Source organism: Myodes glareolus, chromosome 12 (assembly GCF_982192425.1).
Source record: "Myodes glareolus chromosome 12, mMyoGla1.1, whole genome shotgun sequence".
In the NCBI taxonomy this organism is placed as follows: domain Eukaryota; kingdom Metazoa; phylum Chordata; class Mammalia; order Rodentia; family Cricetidae; genus Myodes; species Myodes glareolus.
In genome coordinates this window covers 6,102,952-6,121,917 of record NC_142037.1, presented here as the reverse complement: position 1 = coordinate 6,121,917, position 18,966 = coordinate 6,102,952, and the positions used below count along the sequence as shown (strand labels likewise).

The following is an 18,966-nucleotide window of genomic DNA, read 5'->3' as shown; positions in this document are numbered from 1 at the left end:
ACTTATAAAATAAAAATTATAGTTATCTATGAAATAAGAAGTTCTACAAAGCAATTAACATACAAAAATAGTAATAATGAATAAATATATTGAATTCTCTTAAAGTTTATCAAAGAAAGACAATTAAAATTATTTTTATTAAATGAGTTGTTAAAGACTCAAGTGAAAATAAACAAAACTCTTTGAAACATTAAAAGTAAACTGGAAAACAACTAATAGTTTAGATTCACTTTCAGACATTTTCATTAATTTTTAATATTTTTATTATATTTCTTATAATAATCTTTAATATAATTAACCAACCTGGGCCACTTTAATTGAATTCTGGGTAGAGCCACCAGCATGATACTCAACTTTGAATTTTTTTACAAGTTCATCAAACCTACAAAGAAATTACAGGAGAAAGTAAGTTAGCATATGTCAACTTTCACAAACTGCAGACTCGAATTAAAATATAATTAGTGCAATCCTAAAATCATTTATTTGTATTCAAAAATGAATTAAATTTCTTTGTAAATACATATCATTAAGAATCTAAAGAATATACTGTCTGAACTAAGCCATTATACTAACTAGACAGTAAAATAAAGTTAATAGAGTTGTCAAATGAAGGTCACGTATGGCAAACTAATGATTCAAAGCCAGAATCGTGCTGGGCAGGATGGTGTAGCCTGTAGTCCTAGGAGATAGAGGAGGGGTTAGAATTCAAGGTTACTCAAGGGCAGCCTGAGCTCAAAAAGCAAAGCAAAACATAACCAAAGAATCTAACAGAGTTCTGATTTGAGAATTATATAAAATTTAAAAATGAATATTTCCCTCTTATTCACACAAGGGTTTTCTACAAAATAAAAGTGGAAGATCTAAAAATTATACCTTTACTTTAGAACAAAAAGATCAATGTTCTACGAAACCAAATCTCTCCATCACCTCCCCTCCCACCTGACGAAACTACTAATGTATATTTCATCTCTATTTTTTCAATTCTAGACACTTTGTATGCAAATTGAACTATATAACATGGTTTCTGTAATTAAACTCTTTCACAAAAAAATACTTTCAAGGTTTTTGGTGGTTTGAAGAATGGCCTCCATAAATACATTCATTTGATTGCTTAGAGAGTGGAGCTATCTGAAAGGATTAGGAGGGGTGGCTTTGTTGAAGGAAGTGTGTTACTATGGGTGGGCCCAAGGCAGATTTAGTGGTTTTCCCTTTCTTTGTGCTGTCTGTGGATCTGGATATAGAACTCTTATCTTCTCCAGCACCATGTCCGCCTGTGCCAGCATGCTGGCTGTCATGACAATAACGAATTAAACCTCCAAAACAGTAAGCCAGACCCAATTAAATGTTTTCCTTTATAATAGTTGCTGTGGTCGTGGCCTCTCTTCACAGCAATAGAACTCTGACTTGGACAAGGCTTATATCTATAGTAGGTATTTGTTATACCATATTTATTTATGAGTGTATCCATTAATGGATCCTTGAATTGCTTCTATCTTTTTTCCTATTATGAATGCATGTATAAGCTTTGTGGACACCTCCTCATTGGTATTCAGTGTGTGTATTCCTCTGGAGTCAAATGTTTTCTTCCATGTTTTACTTTCTGAAGAACTCTTATCAGCAACCTACCTAGCAAAACTTGATTGTCTAATTATGTGGAAAGAGAAAAAATGGGACAGCAGTTTTTATCAGGTCACTACTGTGGAAACTATGACAACTAGTTAACAGGCAGTAGTGCAAGAAAAATGGGCACCAGCAAATAGAAAAACGGAAAAAGCAGATCATAAAAATGCCTTAAACATTAAACACCAATGGAAAGATCCACTCAGGAGCCAACAGCTGTCAAGTTCAGAGTAAGAGACCAGCAATCATGAAAGAGAAATAGGGAGTTGACAAACATGAAGAACAAGACAATCCAGACATCTTTAGACCCTGAATAGTCTGACCAGAGAATAAGGATTTGAATATACACTTACACAGAGTTAAAAACTTTTATACTAAAGAAGAGCTTAAAAACAGCTTTAAAAGGACTTGATGCATTTTTTACATACTGTTAATCTTTAAGAAATTCTGATTTGAATTCATTGACATGAATTAATATGTTCTTATATAAAATATATATGATGAAATTGTGGGACACAGACTTATTTTCGGGGGGCGGGTTTCTGAGACAGGGTTTCTCTGTAGTTTTGGAGCCTGTCCTGGGTGGAACTAGTTCTTGTAGACCTGGCTAGCCTCGAATTCACAACAATCTGCCTGTCTCTGCCTTCTGAGTGCAAGGATTAAAGGCGTGCATCAACACCACCCACCCACAACTTGTTTTTATAAAAGCTGCACCATAACTATTTATTTTCTATTAATTGTAAATAAGAAATTCTAGTCATGTTGAATGAAGTATTCTAATAACTATGTCAAATGATAAATATAAACCATCCCAAATTCTTTTAGTATTTTGTACCAACAAATGTTCATGCTTTGCATTTTTTGTTCTTTTGACTTTGGTTTCCTACCTTTTTGGGGTGAGGGGGACACAATGTCTCACTGTGTACGCTTGGCTGGCCTAGAGGTCTCACATTTCCTTGACACTGCTTCCTGAATGCGGGGATCAAAGGATGTGCCACCATGAACAATATCTTTTTATATATTTGCTTAATACAGTCAGCCACTATCTCTAGGTCACAGCTTCATACAGTGAAGCTGCATGTTCTAGCTTGTAACAATGTAGCGGGTAGACAATTCTAGGAGTACAGAATGCATTTTATTCTCCTGACTCATTTCTTGGATTTTGGATATTTATGGTTTTTTATATTCCTTATTATATATGTATATCATGGTAGGATAAACAGCTTTTGACATGGACTTTTTATGTTTTGCGGTTTTCTCTGGGATAATGCCCCTCCCTAAAATAGAGTTACAATAATAAGGTGTGGGAGTGGCTGGGAGAGAGAGAGAGGAAAGAGATCGATTCCGGGTGCATATTGTGAAATTGTTTTCTGAGAGATTTCTGTCATTTGTCAAAATTTTCGCATCTCTATTTAGTGCCAAGTGTAATTCATGCACTCACCGAATTGCTTTCTGGAGAAATCTCTATGTATTTGATTACTAATAAGAGGGGTTCATTGCTCTACAACATTTATCATTTTTTTACTATTTTCACTGCACATTTGTCTGACTCTCAATGTTTTTGTTTATATGCGATAAAGTTAGACTTAATATTAAAATTTCTAAATTTTTATTAATGTTAAACTTTTTTACTTTTATATATGAAAACCTCAATTTTTATATATTCCAGATTATTCATTCTATGTACCCCTGCTTTCTGGAAGCTAACAACACAGTTACCTGTGTGGATATTAAACTGTAGTTTTAGATTCCCCCCTCTAGCATAAAATATACTTTCCAATGTCTTTTATCATCCTTTATAAGAAATTTGGTTTTAGCTTTTTCCTTTTTAGATAATCTTTTTTTTTAATTTGGGATGGTTTATATTTATCACTCAACATAATTATCAGAATACTTCACTCAACATGACTAGAATTTCTTATTTACAATTAATAGAAAATAAATAGTTATGGTGCAGCTTTTATCAAATCAAGTTCTGGCCAGGTGGTGGTGGCACATACCTTTAATCCCAGAGGCAGGCAGATTGCTGTGAGTTCAAGGCCAGCCTGGTCTACATGAGCTAGTTCCAGGACAGGCTCCAAAACTACAAAGAAACCCTGTCTCAGAACTCCCTACCCCTAAAAAGCTCTGTATCCCACAATTTCATCATAGATACATTTTATATAAGAACATATTAATTCATGTCACTGAATTCAACTCAGAATTTATTAAAGAGTAACATGTAAAAAATGCATCAAGTCCTTTTAAAGTTGTTTTTGTGGTGTGTTGATGTCTGAGATAAGGTCTCACTGTATAGCCCTGGCTATACTGGAACTGGTTTTGTAGACCAGGCTGGACTGGAACTCAGAGATCTACTTGCCTCTGTCTCCCAAGCCTAAAATTAAAGGCAAGTGAGACCCACACCCAACCTTTTCTCTAAAGTAGTTTTAACGCTGATTTCATAGAATATGTAGAAATTAAATTCTAATTAATGCTTTCCACTCAGTTCACAAAACCCTTCAAAAATAATAATTCCTGAGCAGTTAACATAGTTATCGATGCACAGCTCTGCTTGAGGAAAACAAGTACAGCAAAAGGAAGAAGAGAGGCCTTGAAGATCAATGAGAAACATGGTGAGCAGAGCTACATTTGAACAGTGGCTGTCAGTAACAAATACCTTGAGACTATACACAAAATAAAAGAAAATACATACATAAAAAGTTACCAAGTAAAATCTCCTAATATGGAAACAATGCATTCTAGAAAAAAGATAGCACTGACTTCTCAAAAAAAAATGAGAATAAAACCCATGGATCACCAGCATGCTACCATAATCAGCAAAAAGTTAACTGTGGAACCCATGGGTAGATATTATAAATGACCAAGTAAATACCGACTAACAGCATCATTCAGAATAAAAGCTCTCATGTCATTAAAATCAAGGCAGAGGCAGCAATGAAAATAAATGGAGAAAAACTATTACAGAGAAATCCACCTTCTCAAAAGCATAATTATTACTGTTATTCAAGGCAGGTTATGTGAAGGTCAGTGACTCAACAATTTAATAGAAGAGAATTGATGCTATAGCAAGATACAGTAGCTAATTTTTGAATGCTCTCATTTAAATGCACTAGTCATTTCATGAGATTTCCAGTTTCCTTTCAGAAAGGTACAGTGAAGAACAGTAAGTAATTTAAAGTGAATTTTGAGATGTTCTGTTTGACAAAAAATTCCACAGAATTAAATAATTTGTGCTTTGTGATATACCAAATTAAGTCAGAAAAATTAGCACTCAAAAATAAAGAATAGCACTCAAAACATAAAGAAAAATCACATACATAAAAACTAAACAAGCAATCAAACAAAATCAGGCAGCTTCAGAGAGGATGACTCAGTAATTAAAAACAATGTCTGGTCTTCCGGAGGACACAGGTTTGGTGTCCAGTACACACATGGCCTCCTCACAACCATGTGTAACACTGATTACAGAGTTGTCATCCTTTTTACAGCCTCTATGGGCAATAGCCATGCACACACAAACAAAGCACACATACACACAAAATTAAAATAGAAAACAATTTATAATTGCCAGTAAGATACTGCTGGAGAAGTAGAGACAGCTCTAAGCACCTGCCAGCAGGGTTGACCATCTGAGTTTGCTCTCTGGAACCTAACACAAAAGGAGAGAATCAACTCCTAAAAGTCACCATTTGAATGTCACACTTTACTGTGCATACGCACACACGTAAATGATAAAAGGGTAAATTGTAATAAAAAAAGAACAATATATTGGGGCAGTCTCTTATAAATACTCACTATAACTTAGAAAAGCCATCAGGCTTAATCCCGTTTTTTTATTCATATGTAATGATAGCAATAGAAAATAAGTATTGCAATAGTTGCGCATGCCTTTAATCCCAGCACTTAGGAGGCAGAGGTAGGCAGATTTCTGTGAATTAAGGCCAACCTGGTCTACAAAAAGTTCCAGGACAGCCAGGACTTTTACACAGAGAAACCCTGCCTCAGAAGAGAGGAGTGGAGAAGCTGGAAGGAGAGGGGGAAAAAATTGAAGTTTGGGTACTTTGAATTTTTATTCTTTACTCAATTTCTTTTTTATTTGTTTCTTTTTTTTCAAGTCAGAGTTCTCTGTGTAGCCCTGGCCTCTGCCTCCCAACTGCTGGGATTAAAGGTGTCTGCCACCACAGCTGACAATTCTTCACTCAATTTTAAGACATGGCTTCCACAACCTGGACACAATCTAAATGCCACTTGAACAAAGAATGGATGAGGAAAATGTGGTATATTTACGCAATGGAGTACGACACAGCAGAAAAAAGTAATGGCATCTTGAAATTTGCAGGCAAATGGATGGGGCTAGAAAACATCATTTTGAGTAAGGTAACCCAGACACAGAAAGACAATTATCATATGTACTCAGTCATAGTGGCTTTTAAACATAAAGCAAAGAAAACCAGCCTACAAATCACAATCCCAGAGAATCTAGACAACAATGAGAACCCTAAGAGAGACATACATGGATCTACTCTACATGAGAAGTAGAAAAAGACATGATTTCCTGAGTAAATTGGGAGCATAGGGACCATGGGAGAGGGTTGAAGGGGAGGAGAGAGAAAGGGAGGGGAACAGAGAAAAATGTAAAGTACAATAAAAATCAATGAATAAAAAAAGACATGACTTCCAAAATAACTTTCTTAGTTCTTTTAGCAACTTAACACTGTAAACTGGAAGTCAAATGGAATTGATAATAAGAAGCTTTAGGAACATCAACTTTCTTTTCTGATACTCCTGAATGACAGCAAGAACAGCAAATCCTTAACTGACCAAAGTATATACTTCACATTACACACAATTAATTCCTAAGAAGCACCCTCCTTCCCTCTCCCACTCCCTTCCACACCTTTCTGTGCTGATAATGAAACCCAGGCCCTGGTCAGCCAACTGATAAGTAAACATAGCTATCAACATCATTAGTTCTAGAAAACTCCACATATGGCAGTGTTTTCAGTAAAGATATGCAAAAAATTGAAAATAATAACTGACAAAGAGGCAACACATTTAGAAAGGACTCGTTGCTGATGTAAAACTCAAAAGGCTCAGCAGTGTTTGGTGATTCCCTGGAAAAATCTAAACACATGATTACTATTGTAATCAGGCATCCCAGCAGTTACTATAACCTTATTGTTTCAAAACCAAATTAATAAATAAACTGGCTTGACCCCAGAAGGGAAACTGTAATACAATAAGAAGAGCGAACAAGTGATGACTTCCACTACACGGATTATGCTCAAACAACACTGTCAGCTATGTGAAAGGAGTCAGACATAATAGCAAACATACAAAATCAATCCTTTTTTTTCTTTTTAGCATTCTGGCTAAGACAAAGCAATAGGGGTTGAAATCAGTAGTCACTGATGATGAGGTCTGAAAAGAAACTAATTACAAAGAAATATGTGTCAAAAATTGAATTTTTTTCAATTTTGTTGATGGTTACAAGAACCAAATATCCAAATCTAAAATTTTACATATAAGAAGTTAAATGTTTTTGTATGCAAACTATACTTCAATATATAATGATGAACTTGACTTCAGAAGATATATAAAATCATTGTCACTATCTTAACTTTTCATGTGAACTAATAAACTGGTTTCCCTGACTTGTCTTTTATCACTGACTTCTGAAATCATTCCAGTGTGTACAGAAAGACTGAAAAACCTTTAAACCAACAGGAAGAAACTCACCAATACTTGACATTCTTAATGATACCCTTTCTTAACAGAGAATTAAATGCATAGCTTTTCTAGACCCTAGTCTGTAGACATTTTTGACTTATGTCACCTGTAATACACCATGGTGGAAAGTTCCTAATAAGATGAAGTGTGTTCCTCAGAGATCACTTAAATGCTTTGGTTCAAAGGAATATGTCCAATTCCATCCAATACACTGATGGGACAGAAGGAGAAATCCAGCATTGAGATTCTGAGGTCCGGGACAGGGCATGATTTCCCACATTTAACAACCTCCTAGTTAGGATGGACCAGTGATAACGCATTAGAAAGGGGACCTGCCTTACGCTGTCCCTCACCCCCATCCAGAATACAGGTCTGGAGTTAGAAGCAGATTTACTCATTTAACATGTAGGCATGTCTATTCTTGACAGACATTTTCCATCACCTTCATTTTTGAGTGTCTAAAACTCTGCAAAGGTTCACTTTAAAAAGCTGTAAGAATTCTGAAAAATGATACTGTTCTCAGGATGGTCTTATACTCACTACGCAGCTCCCCCTTCCCATTTTATTCAAACTTAATATCAGGCTATAAATGAAAACAGCAAAAGACAGGGTTTTTGCCAGTTGGAGTCACAAGACAGATGAAAGATGCAGAAAAAATTGGCAATGAGGTTTCCAGTAAAGACTTTATTTTTTTCTTTGTTTGCTTTACATTTTTTTGTTTTTGTTTTTTGAGACAGGGTCTCACTATGAAGCTCTAGCTGGCCTGGAACTCAGAGATCCACTTGCCTCTGCCTCTTGAGAGTGCTGGTATAAAAACATGCACCACCACGTCTGGCTTTAATTAATTCTTAATTAATAAATTTCCTACTTATGTGATATGTAGCAACTTCTACTTGAAATTCAGGATCCCATAATTATAAATTATAATACACTACCAGTTACTCTCTACAGAAAGAATAAGACAAGAATTATGAACAGGAAAGTACACAGACACAGGCTACACAACACAAGTTCTACTTCTAATGGCAACTGCTTTCCATTTTCACCGAAACTAAAGATGCCCAAAGCAGAGGAAGAAAATTCTGGTGTGGGGCAGAGAAGGGGCACACATGCACACTCAGTATAGATTTGAAGAAAAGAGGACATCACATCAATAATTTAAAACAATTCAGGAAGGTAAGACAATTAAAATCTTCACAGGAAAACTTGAAGGCGTTAGCTAACCTGAGAAAGCATTTGTAATGCCAGGTTTGGGTTTTCAATTTTCTTTCTTAAACTTCACATCTAAACAAATAATAAACTTAAAACGTCAGTAATTCCAAACAGGTTATACTTATTAAGACCAAATGTTAATAGAATAACACAGAGGAGGGAAATTCATAAGCAAATTGTAAGATTCAAAGCTTTGAAATCTTTTACCACAAATGTTCAGTGAGGTTTAAAAAAAAAAAAGATCACTCAAATGCCAGTCTGATAAAAGCCAAAAGAATATCCCCACATGTGATTATATTTAAGTATATTTGAAAAAGATGGGAAAAGTAACAGTCATCCAAAGCCAAAGCTAAACTATTAGTTGATGAGCACTGTAATTTAGAGGTATTTCTCCACCGCCTAACTCTATTTTCTTTGATAAGAAGCTGGTTTTAAGCATGTGCTGCTTTAGATAAGCCTGTATTCAATTCTAAAATGTTTTAATGATTAATTATTCCCATTTATGTAACCCTGAAGATGAAAGTTTTTTAGCATATGAGATAATCAAATATACTGGTGAAAAGCACTTTCCAAGTATAGATTAAAATGATTACTTCTAAATTTGCATAAATGGCATGTGCATTAGGTTTCAACTGATCATAAAAATATACAAGTAAATTCCACTAAACCCATTTACAATTTTCATTAAACAGTAAATTGTTTGACATTTATTTTTAAGTCATGCAAGGGACAGAAAAATACTGTAGGAAAGTGATCCTCAGAATGACATGTGCAATCTCCTGGTAAGCCTATATGACATCCTATCCATGGGTAACTTCAAAACACAGATTATACACTCTCCTCGTCTTTATTTTTATCGAAGCCCACAGTTTCCATGGGGCAGAGTTTCTCCAATCACAGACAAGTTCCAGAAATATATGCAATGTATATGGAAATGGTTGAGCAACAGCTAATCATTTTTCTCTGTCAAACTTTAAAAACAAATCACTCATCAGAAACACTCAAGCAGGCATTTAAATCCCTATCAAAATATAACATCCTGAATTTCCGATTCCGGGTAGCAAAATAATGTGTCATACACAATATTCCTGCTGACAACAACCAGAAAAGTCATAGAAATATGAAGTCATAGAAATAAAGTTAGCAAAGAAGCATGCTGATACATTTCCATGGAGAGCAGAACTACTCCAAGAACAGGCTCAAACCAGCAGCGCTCTTTCACACCTGCACACATCTGTAGGCAGTAACAGGAAGCTAAAGTAAAACAATCTGACAGTTATCAAACTTCACATCTGTCCAGTAACATAACTGCCGAATTCTGAAGCTAAATGGCAAGCTGAGGCTAACAAAAATCACCTCAAAAACAAACATTTCTCTTGGACGACACCTCACAAAACAAAAGACAGTCCAGGAGAGAGGAAGTGAACCATACAGGGCAGGAACAAGCAGCAGAAGTGGACAGTTAGAAGTGTAACTGTAGATCCCTTTGGATGGCACGTCCTGCCACAGCCTTCTCCCTCTTCTCTGTGGTGGGTGTAGGGAGGGGCCAAGGGATTGATCATCTTAATAAAACACAGATTAAGCTTGGTCAACATTTTTCTCTACAGAAGGCGGAGAGCATGTGTCAACAAGGGTTACATCTGACAATTAAATGGGTCCAAAATCTACGGGTCTCATTTGAAAGTTCAAAAAGTTGAGGCTTGAGGAATAGAGGCAAACAAGGTAAACTGAACTGCTTAGTCCTGGGTGTTATAACAGCCTCCAGTCCGCCTGTCTTCCTGCTTAGTCCTGGGTGTTATAACAGCCTCCAGTCTGCCTGTCTTCCTGCTTAGTCCTGGGTGTTATATCAGCCTCCAGTCTGCCTGTCTTCCTGCTTCATTCTGGGTGTTATAACAGCCTCCAGTCTGCCTGTCTTCCTGCTTAGTCCTGGGTGTTATAACAGCCTCCAGTCTGTCTGTCTTCCTGCTTCGTCCTGGGTGTTATTATAGTATTTAGTCTTTCTTTCTGTTCCATGTTAGATTTTTAGAGAAAAGAGGGGCATCTGACAGATGCTAGAGTGCTTAAAACCCTATGACTTTATATAAATAGTATCTGATCAACAACTGCAAGTTATACCGAGAGGAAAATAAAAAGAAAGAACTGGAGAAGCATATGTAGAAAACTATAGGAAAATGTAAGATTATAATAAATGTACTAAAATTAGTGTCCTCTGAAAGCTAGATGAAGAGAAGTTGAAGTAGAAAACATTACTGAAGAGCAGCTGGTCTAGCAAGCACTAAAGGGAAGACAAAGGGACAAGGGCAGGAAATGAAGAAGTCACCCACCACAGAAATGCTTCTAAGCAACTCAGATCACATAGGGTCTTCAAATTCCTTCCTTAAGAAGCAGCATGGGGACAGCTGCACACTCTTTCGCCCTTTCATGTCATTACCTTGAATACCTTAAACACTCAATAGGTTTTTATCAGCTACCTTTATAATTGTGGAGGGAAAACTGTTTGCTCATTTCACAGAGAATTTTCAATTAGAGAACCATCTTGAAAAAGGAACTGATTGACATCTTTAATATTTTAAGTTCAAACTTCTGGATAATTTAAAAGATACTGGATACAAAGCATCTCAATCTTTACTGTATGAATAATGGAGAATGAAAGCTATTAAAGAATTAATTAAATGTTAACAGCTACACAAAATATGAATTGCACAGCAATGAAAATTCAAGACCACATACAACAGACAATACTATTTTTACATTTCTGTTAACAGAATTATCGTTCTGACATTCCCTTTTAAAAGAAAAGATTATGAAATTTTATCAGGGTAAGTATTATCCTATGCATGCCCTGGCAGCAAAAGACATTCAAAAACTAATATGAAATGTGTTTAGATACTCAGAAGATATCTTCTTTCATCTTCCGAATACTACAAGCAAAGATGCCAATAAAGAAAACCACAAGTTTGCTGAAGTTAAAACATCTGGGGAACAGCTTAAGATATTCATTCTAAAGAGCTCTATATTAAAGAACAGCCTGAAGGGTGATGATAAATCTGCTCTAAAACAGGAAGTGTGGTTTGAATCCAACTGAATATAAACAGGTCCCCCCCCAAAAGGGGAGGGTACTATAATTAAGACACAAAGTGCCGTAGAGGAAAGTATTCCATGGAAGCAAACATTAAAAATAAAGCCTGAAGCTCAATATGAGGAAAGAAGAGAATGCAACATCTCTACAGAGATGTCAGGAACCAGGAGGTAAACAAAAGATTCCTTAGGAACCATTAGAACACTGGGGAAAGCTCCATTGGTGCCTTATTCCTGGGCTTCAACACTTTGCCACCGATTACAAACACTCATGTGTGAAAGATGTTCCCAGCTATGAATCTTCATTTGAAAATAATACACTCTCAGAAGGCTGTTATCAAGAATAAAATTAATTATGTTCATCAAAATTCATGACAAGAACCAGCAAGATGGTTCATTAGGTAATGGTACTTGCCACCAAACTTCACAACCTGAGTCCAATTTCCCAAACCCACACAGTAGTAGAAAGAGAAAACTGACTCCTGTCTGAGGTCTGTCCCCTGATCTCCACAAACACTGACACACACACACCAGCGCACACACAAACACAGACACACACGCACAAGCACATGTACACTATGTACACTCACAAGCACAAAGCACACACATGCACAGAGGTGTGGGCAGATGTAAATAAAACTGATGTTAGATATCACTATCTCAACACAATCTATAATAAACTCTGTATTTCAGCTTTCAAAATGTTTTTTTCAAACAGTCATTGCCAAATACTAGCATAATCAAGAAACACAGTGTTTACACTAAGAACATTCATCTAAGAAGGCACTAAAGAATTTCATTAGAATGATTTTTTAAATCTGCAGCAAGTATTTGCTGCAATGTAAGCAGCATCCAAATCCAACATCAGACAGAAACTCTGACCTCAGCAAAGTATGGAGAGTGGACTTCAAACCAAGGCTACCTTTGTCTTTGTACAAAGGTCTAAAGAGAAACTGGTGAGGCTAAAATCTGAGCAGAACTTATCGACTACAAATTTCAGAGTACATGAATGAATAAGAACAATAAATCTTGTTGGAACTTTTGGAAGAAAAATAGAATGGTTATTGAAAACCTGACATTACACTGAATATAGTGAGTGGCTGCTGGCAAATGACTTTACAAAACACAACACTGGTTGCTTACAATTTAGAACGAATTGCGAAGTAACGATGAATGGGTGGTTTGGGTGCTTAAGAACACTTGCTCCTGTAGAGGATCTGGGTTTGAATCCCAGCACCCACATGGCAGCTGGGCACTGTAACTTCAGTCTCAGGGGATCTGGAGACCACTTCTGACAATCATGAGTCCCAGGCACTGGTGTAGTGCACATATACACAGACAGACAAAACACTCAAACACATAAAATAACAAAAATAAATAAATCTTCAAAAATTTTAAGAAGTGATATAAAAATCTGCAGCCAAAGCTAATTTCCAAAGTCTTCTAATGTTCAATAACAGAAGGTAAAGAAATTTGTCATTTTAGAAAATCTGAGTTCTGACCAGGAGATCAAAATATTTCAGTAAGTAAATAAAACTAGATTAATGCTCTGATTACTTAAGAACAAATTCAAAGAACCAGTTTGTAGAATTGTGTCTGCATGAGAGCACCCACACAATAACAAGGGGGGGCTGCTTTGCACAGCAAGCTTAGGGAGAACAGTGGACAAAGGATGACCATTCTATCAGTCTCCATTTCATTCCCGGAGACAGACTCTCCCCCAGCCTAGGCTGCCTCATCTCTGCTTCTCCTGTGGCCCTGAAGCTACAGGTGTTCAAGACACCACACTGCACTTTTTATGCTCCTGATGTTTTTAATCACCACTTACTTCAACAAACTTCATCTCAAATTGTAACTAATGTTTTCTCAACTGTTTAGCAACGGTAATGTCTGAAGATTCTCCCTCCACACAGACTTCCTAGAATAAGTGGTCAATGTCAGTAGGACTTGCTGGTTCATAAAGACCTGTAGAAAGATGAAGGTAGTGACACACTCCGTTATGTAGGGAGCACTCAGGAAGCAAAACAGAAGGATTGCAAGTTTAAGAACACCCTGGGCAACAGGCAATGATGGCACATGTCTTGACCCAGCACTTGGGAGGCAGAAGCAAACAGATCTCTGTGAGTTCGAAGTCAGACAGGTCTACAGAGTGAGTTCCTGGACAACCAGAATTGCTACACAGAGAAACTCTGTCTTAGAAAACCAAGGAACAAAACACAAAACAAAACAAAACAAAAAAGAACACCCTGGGCTATTCAGAGAACTCCAGTAAGGAAGGGGGCAAGGGGCAAGGAAAAAGAAAGGAGGGGGAGGGAAGAATTAACAAACAAAAGCCAAAAAGCAGCCTAAGAAAACCACATGAAATTATCTTCTTGGTTGACCCCTGAGTCGAGTTCAGTGTCCTCAATCTTAAAGTGACGATTGTCATCAAAGTCTAGACTCCTTACACAAAGTTAATTTTCTAAAGGAATTTCTTGGCTGACATAATAAAATAGAATTTGTGTTAATTTGCCATTAGTAAACGACTATTGCTTGACTAATGATCCATTTACAAACTTCGTGTGCAATCACATTTTCACTTTGTGATTCTGTGAGCAAGCCTGTAATGTCCGTAGTCGTAAATTTTGGGATACTCTTTAAATTTGTAGGAGAAATGCCTTCCTGCGAATTTGGAATACTTCAGGTTCTTAGTCTGGTCATAGCAGTATATATAGAACTCTTTTAGCAGAATATAGAAAATCCACCTCATATGATTGATCCATGATCCACCGCCCCTTACAAGTCTTCTTTTCTTGTTTTGGCAGGGTAGACATACAGTAGTAACTCTTAGCTAGAGCGTAGGCTCAGCTGTTAAGAGCACCAATTGCTCTTCCTTGTGATGGGTTGGATTCCAAGCACCCACAGGGTACAACACAAACAGCTGTAACTCCAGTCCTAGGAGATCCAACACCATCTTCTGGTTTCCAGGGGCACTGCACACGGGTGGACATTCATCCAGGTTAAATACCATACACACAATAAAAATCAAATAAAAACACTGTTACAGCACAACCATGCATGGGAACCATAAACACTGTTGAACAGTACAACCCCACTGAGAGGTGCGGTTTTAAAGCTGCAGTAGAGGTAACAAGGATGCGGCATAAAATCTCTGTTGTAATCCTCTACTCAGCACGGCAGTGAGAAAGTCGTCACAGTCACAGCATTAAGAAGCTGAATTTAACTTTTAAACATCATTCACTGGTACCATTAAAACTATTTAAAAAAAAAAACAGGAAAAAAAAGTCATAAAGGTCAAATGTAATGACAAATTTGGTCCCAAGTCTTAATTTGCCAGTCTCTACTTTGGGTAATTGCTCTTTGACTTTAACTTAGGTCACTCTTCCGCAGTGGACAGGTAAAATGTTTGATAAAGAGTACAATGACTGAGCACACTGAATATAACAGTCAGCAGACTCTGTTATGTGAACCAAATTTTGCTTTAAAATCAATTTTAATTGTTCTTGTGAACAATTCTGCTTTGGACTAGGAGATGGTTTGCTCTATAAGGGAGCTTACAGCCAAGATTGAGGATCAGTTCAATCCCAGGGATGGATACACACACGCAATACTCCTCAAGAATTAATTTTGTTTAAGGGCTGGAGAGTTAGGCGAGCAACTGTTGCTTCAGGTTCAGTTTCCAGTACCCACATAATGGTTTACAAATCCAGTTCTAACACCCTCTCCTGACCTACTCAGGCACCAGGAGCACATGAGGTGCACACACATACACACAGGCAAAACACGCCATAAAATAAAAGTAAAACGTAAGTAGCAAATTTAAAGAAGTCATATTTTGAATTGAGAAAGTGATTATATTCATGCAATGTACTATCATAGGCAGTGGGCTATTATATGTAGCAGTTAATAAAACATAAAACATAGTTTATACCTTTTACTATGCATTAGTTTAAAAGTCATGATAAAAATAAAAGTAATACTGAATAGTTGTTCCTGAATTAATAACTTGCATAATGGCAGCTTAGTTACACAAACATAACACAATAAGTAACAAACTTTTACCAAGCTATGTACTTCAGAAATTTACTATGCATGCTCAACTCAAACACTTCCCTCACAAATATAAAATTTATAATCCTGCAAGCAACATTTCCTGAGGTTTCATATTAGTGACTTTTCTATTGATGTATACAACACATGAACAAAGGAACTTATAAAAGAATGTGTTTAATTGGGCAGCAGGAACGGTTGAAAGCTAATGTCTCAAATCACAAGTAAAAGGCCCAGAGTGCACTGTGGATGGTGGAAACAGGTTAAACCTTGAGCCAACTGACACACCTTCTAATCCTTTCCAACAATTCCACTAACTGGAGACCACTGAGAAATATTTCAAAACTAACACAGGTTGTTTTATCTCGTCCATTCCTTTTAAGTGGATTCCTAATTTTCCAAGGTATATTTACAAGCTAATCTGTAATAAGACATGTTTACATTTTATCTAGAATTTTGAGGAGGATTAATCTATGCTGTGCTTCTCTTATAATGACAAACTTCTTTATACAAATAAGTGATTCCTAGATCAAAAGGGACTTATATTTTTGATAATATAAATTCAAACTTTGGTTTATGAAGATGTTTATTTTCTGTGTCCTTCCTAATATTATGTCCAAAAAAAAAACAAGCTTAAATTCTTAGAAAGGATGAACAATCTCATATCCTTTCATACATTTATCAGTATTAATTTTCTATCCATCGTTTATTCACAAACATTTAAATTTGTCATATGTTGGTGTTTTCAATCCTCACTATCATGTAAACTAGAAATGGTGGTATAAGCTACAATCTCAGCACTCAAGAGGCCAAAGCTGAAGTCCACTGTAGGCCAGACAGTGAGTTCCAGGTTAAAAAAGAACAACCAAGGGACTAAAAAGATGGCTCAGCAGCTGAGTGTTCTTTCTGCTCTTGCAAAGGATCAGGGTTTAATCCCCTCACTCACAGAACAGCTCACAATCATTTGTAATTCTGGTTATGGAAGATCTGCGGTCTGCAAAGACACAGACCTACACACAGGCAAAAACATCCAAACACATAAAATAAAGTAATAATTAAGATCGACTAAAACAAACAACAACAGCAGCAACAACAAAACCTAATCAAACTATGAGATAACCCCTTTGCTGTGGGACAATGGTCTTGTAGTTTGTAAAGATTTGTCAGTTATATTGCTTTAATACAACACTGATTGGCCAGTAGTCAGGCAGGAAGTAGAGGCAGGGCAATGAGAAAAGGAGAATTCTGGAAGGATGAAAGACTCAGTCTGCAGTCATAACCCAGATGCAGAGGAAATAAGATGAGAATGCCTCGCTGATAAAAGGTACCAAGCCACATAGCTGACACAGACAAGAGCTATGGGTTAATGTAGGATGTAAGAGTTAGTAAGAAGCCTGGCTAATAGGCCAACCACTTTTTGATTAATGTAGACCTCTGTGTGATTCTTTGGGACTGAACAGCTATGGGACCAGGAAGGACAGAAATCTCAGTAACCACCCCTTACCCACCAGTATGGCTCAGGTCTTTCATGTTTTTGTGATAATGGATATTGAACCTAGGGTCTTCTGTATCATGTTAAGTGTTTTTATCTCTAAGCTACAGCTCTGGCTCAAGTTCTGAAAACAGGGGAACAAGTGGAAAGCTCCTGGGAATTTAACATTTTGGGAAACTAAAATTAAAAGCTTCTTAAATTGTAAAATTTAAGACAAGTATACCTATCGAGCCAGTACATCCATTCCTACATTTCCAAGAGAAATGAGCACACATGAGCCACATAAGAAGGCTCACATACCAACATATTTCTAGCAGTCAAAGTAGTGACAACCTGAATCTCCATCAAGAAAACTGAAACCAAACCGAGATGGAGTCACACAATGAACAAGGAGCAGAGAAGCAAACGAACAAAGCCCTGCACCATGCAGCAGAGCAGAGCCATTCTCACCACGATGAGATTCAAAAGCACACACTACATGAATCTATTTATTAAAATTCTAAAATAAATAGCAAAGCTAATCTCTGATGTTCAAAAGGAAGATAGAAGACACCCCTGGGGAAGAGGAAGGACCAGGTGCTTCCAGTCTGCTTGCCAAGTTCTATTTCTAGGACTGGATGGCAGTTACACAGGTATGTTTACTTTGAGGTAATTCTTTCAGCTGCACACTTACGATTTGTATACTTTTCTACGTGTTGTACTTAGTTCATAAAATGTTAATAAGGATATATATTGCATTGTGCCAAGCACTTTCCTAGCACCTATGAAAACAATCATAGTAATTCTCCAGAAGCCTTTTAATACAGGGCATCAGTCTAGGACCAACAAAATAAGATAAACTACAAGATAAATTAAATAGGAAGAATTTATCCTAAAGCATCAATAACTGTTTGAAGTGATTAACTGTGAGCTATAAGGAAGCTCTATATGAAATCCTAGGCATAACAGGAGTCCCCATTGAAATAAAAACTTGTAAAGGGTCAGAATTCACTGGAGAAGCTATGCATTAGACACCAAAAGTGAAAGAGGAGCTTCCTTGCTCCACTCTTCTAGACTTCTTGTGCATGCAGACATCCTCAGGAAGCATGTGGGAAAGTATAATAAATTATATTAGCAGATATGCTAATTTGAATAATTTTTTCATTCTGAAATAAAATCATTGTAGTCTCTTGGTATGTTTGTATTCCATTTATACTGTGGTTAATCTATAAATTATGGCCTTTGTATATAAAAAAGTATTAAACAATATTTGGGTCATTAATCCTATAATCATCAACTACTAATATTTTGTTTCTAATTATTTCTCAGTTGATTTTGTGTGTGTGTGCATTTCCGGTCTGTATATGGAGGCCAGAGGAAAAGATTGTAGGGTTCTCTCCTTGCACTATTGCATGGGTTCTGGGGAGTAAACTCTGGTCACCAGGTTTGCATAAGATACATCCTTACCTTCATTTCTCTGCTTATAAATCTCACCGATCCCTCAGTCGTTATTTGTTTTACAAAACTAATCACTTTGCATGTAAATAATATTTCCTTTCATTAGCATTTTTTATCTTGCCCATTTTTATTTGAGTTTCATTATAAACTTAGGTCTTTAAAAATCAACCTGTTAGCTGTGCTAAAGAATATAAAAGCAGTAATGGTGGAAAGAAAGAAACAGATTACGAGACTTCTGCAATAATTCAAACAAATGATAAAGGTGGCAGGAAAGGGGAAGTAGGATAGATCAGGTGACTTTATTGGTAAAGGTAGTAGAAGTGACTAAACTTTAGGATGTATTTATC

At 36.5% G+C, this 18,966-nt stretch overlaps 1 protein-coding gene across 1 annotated transcript in view; it reads right to left on the bottom strand.

Annotated features, from left to right (window-relative positions):
* Window positions 1-18,966, bottom strand: part of Adk (adenosine kinase) — a 356,406-nt gene that overhangs the window by 255,376 nt on the left and 82,064 nt on the right. The window contains exon 4 of the mRNA XM_048426516.3: window positions 304-382. Within this exon, the coding sequence (XP_048282473.2) occupies window positions 304-382 (79 nt within the window). The remainder of the gene's footprint in view (window positions 1-303; window positions 383-18,966) is intronic.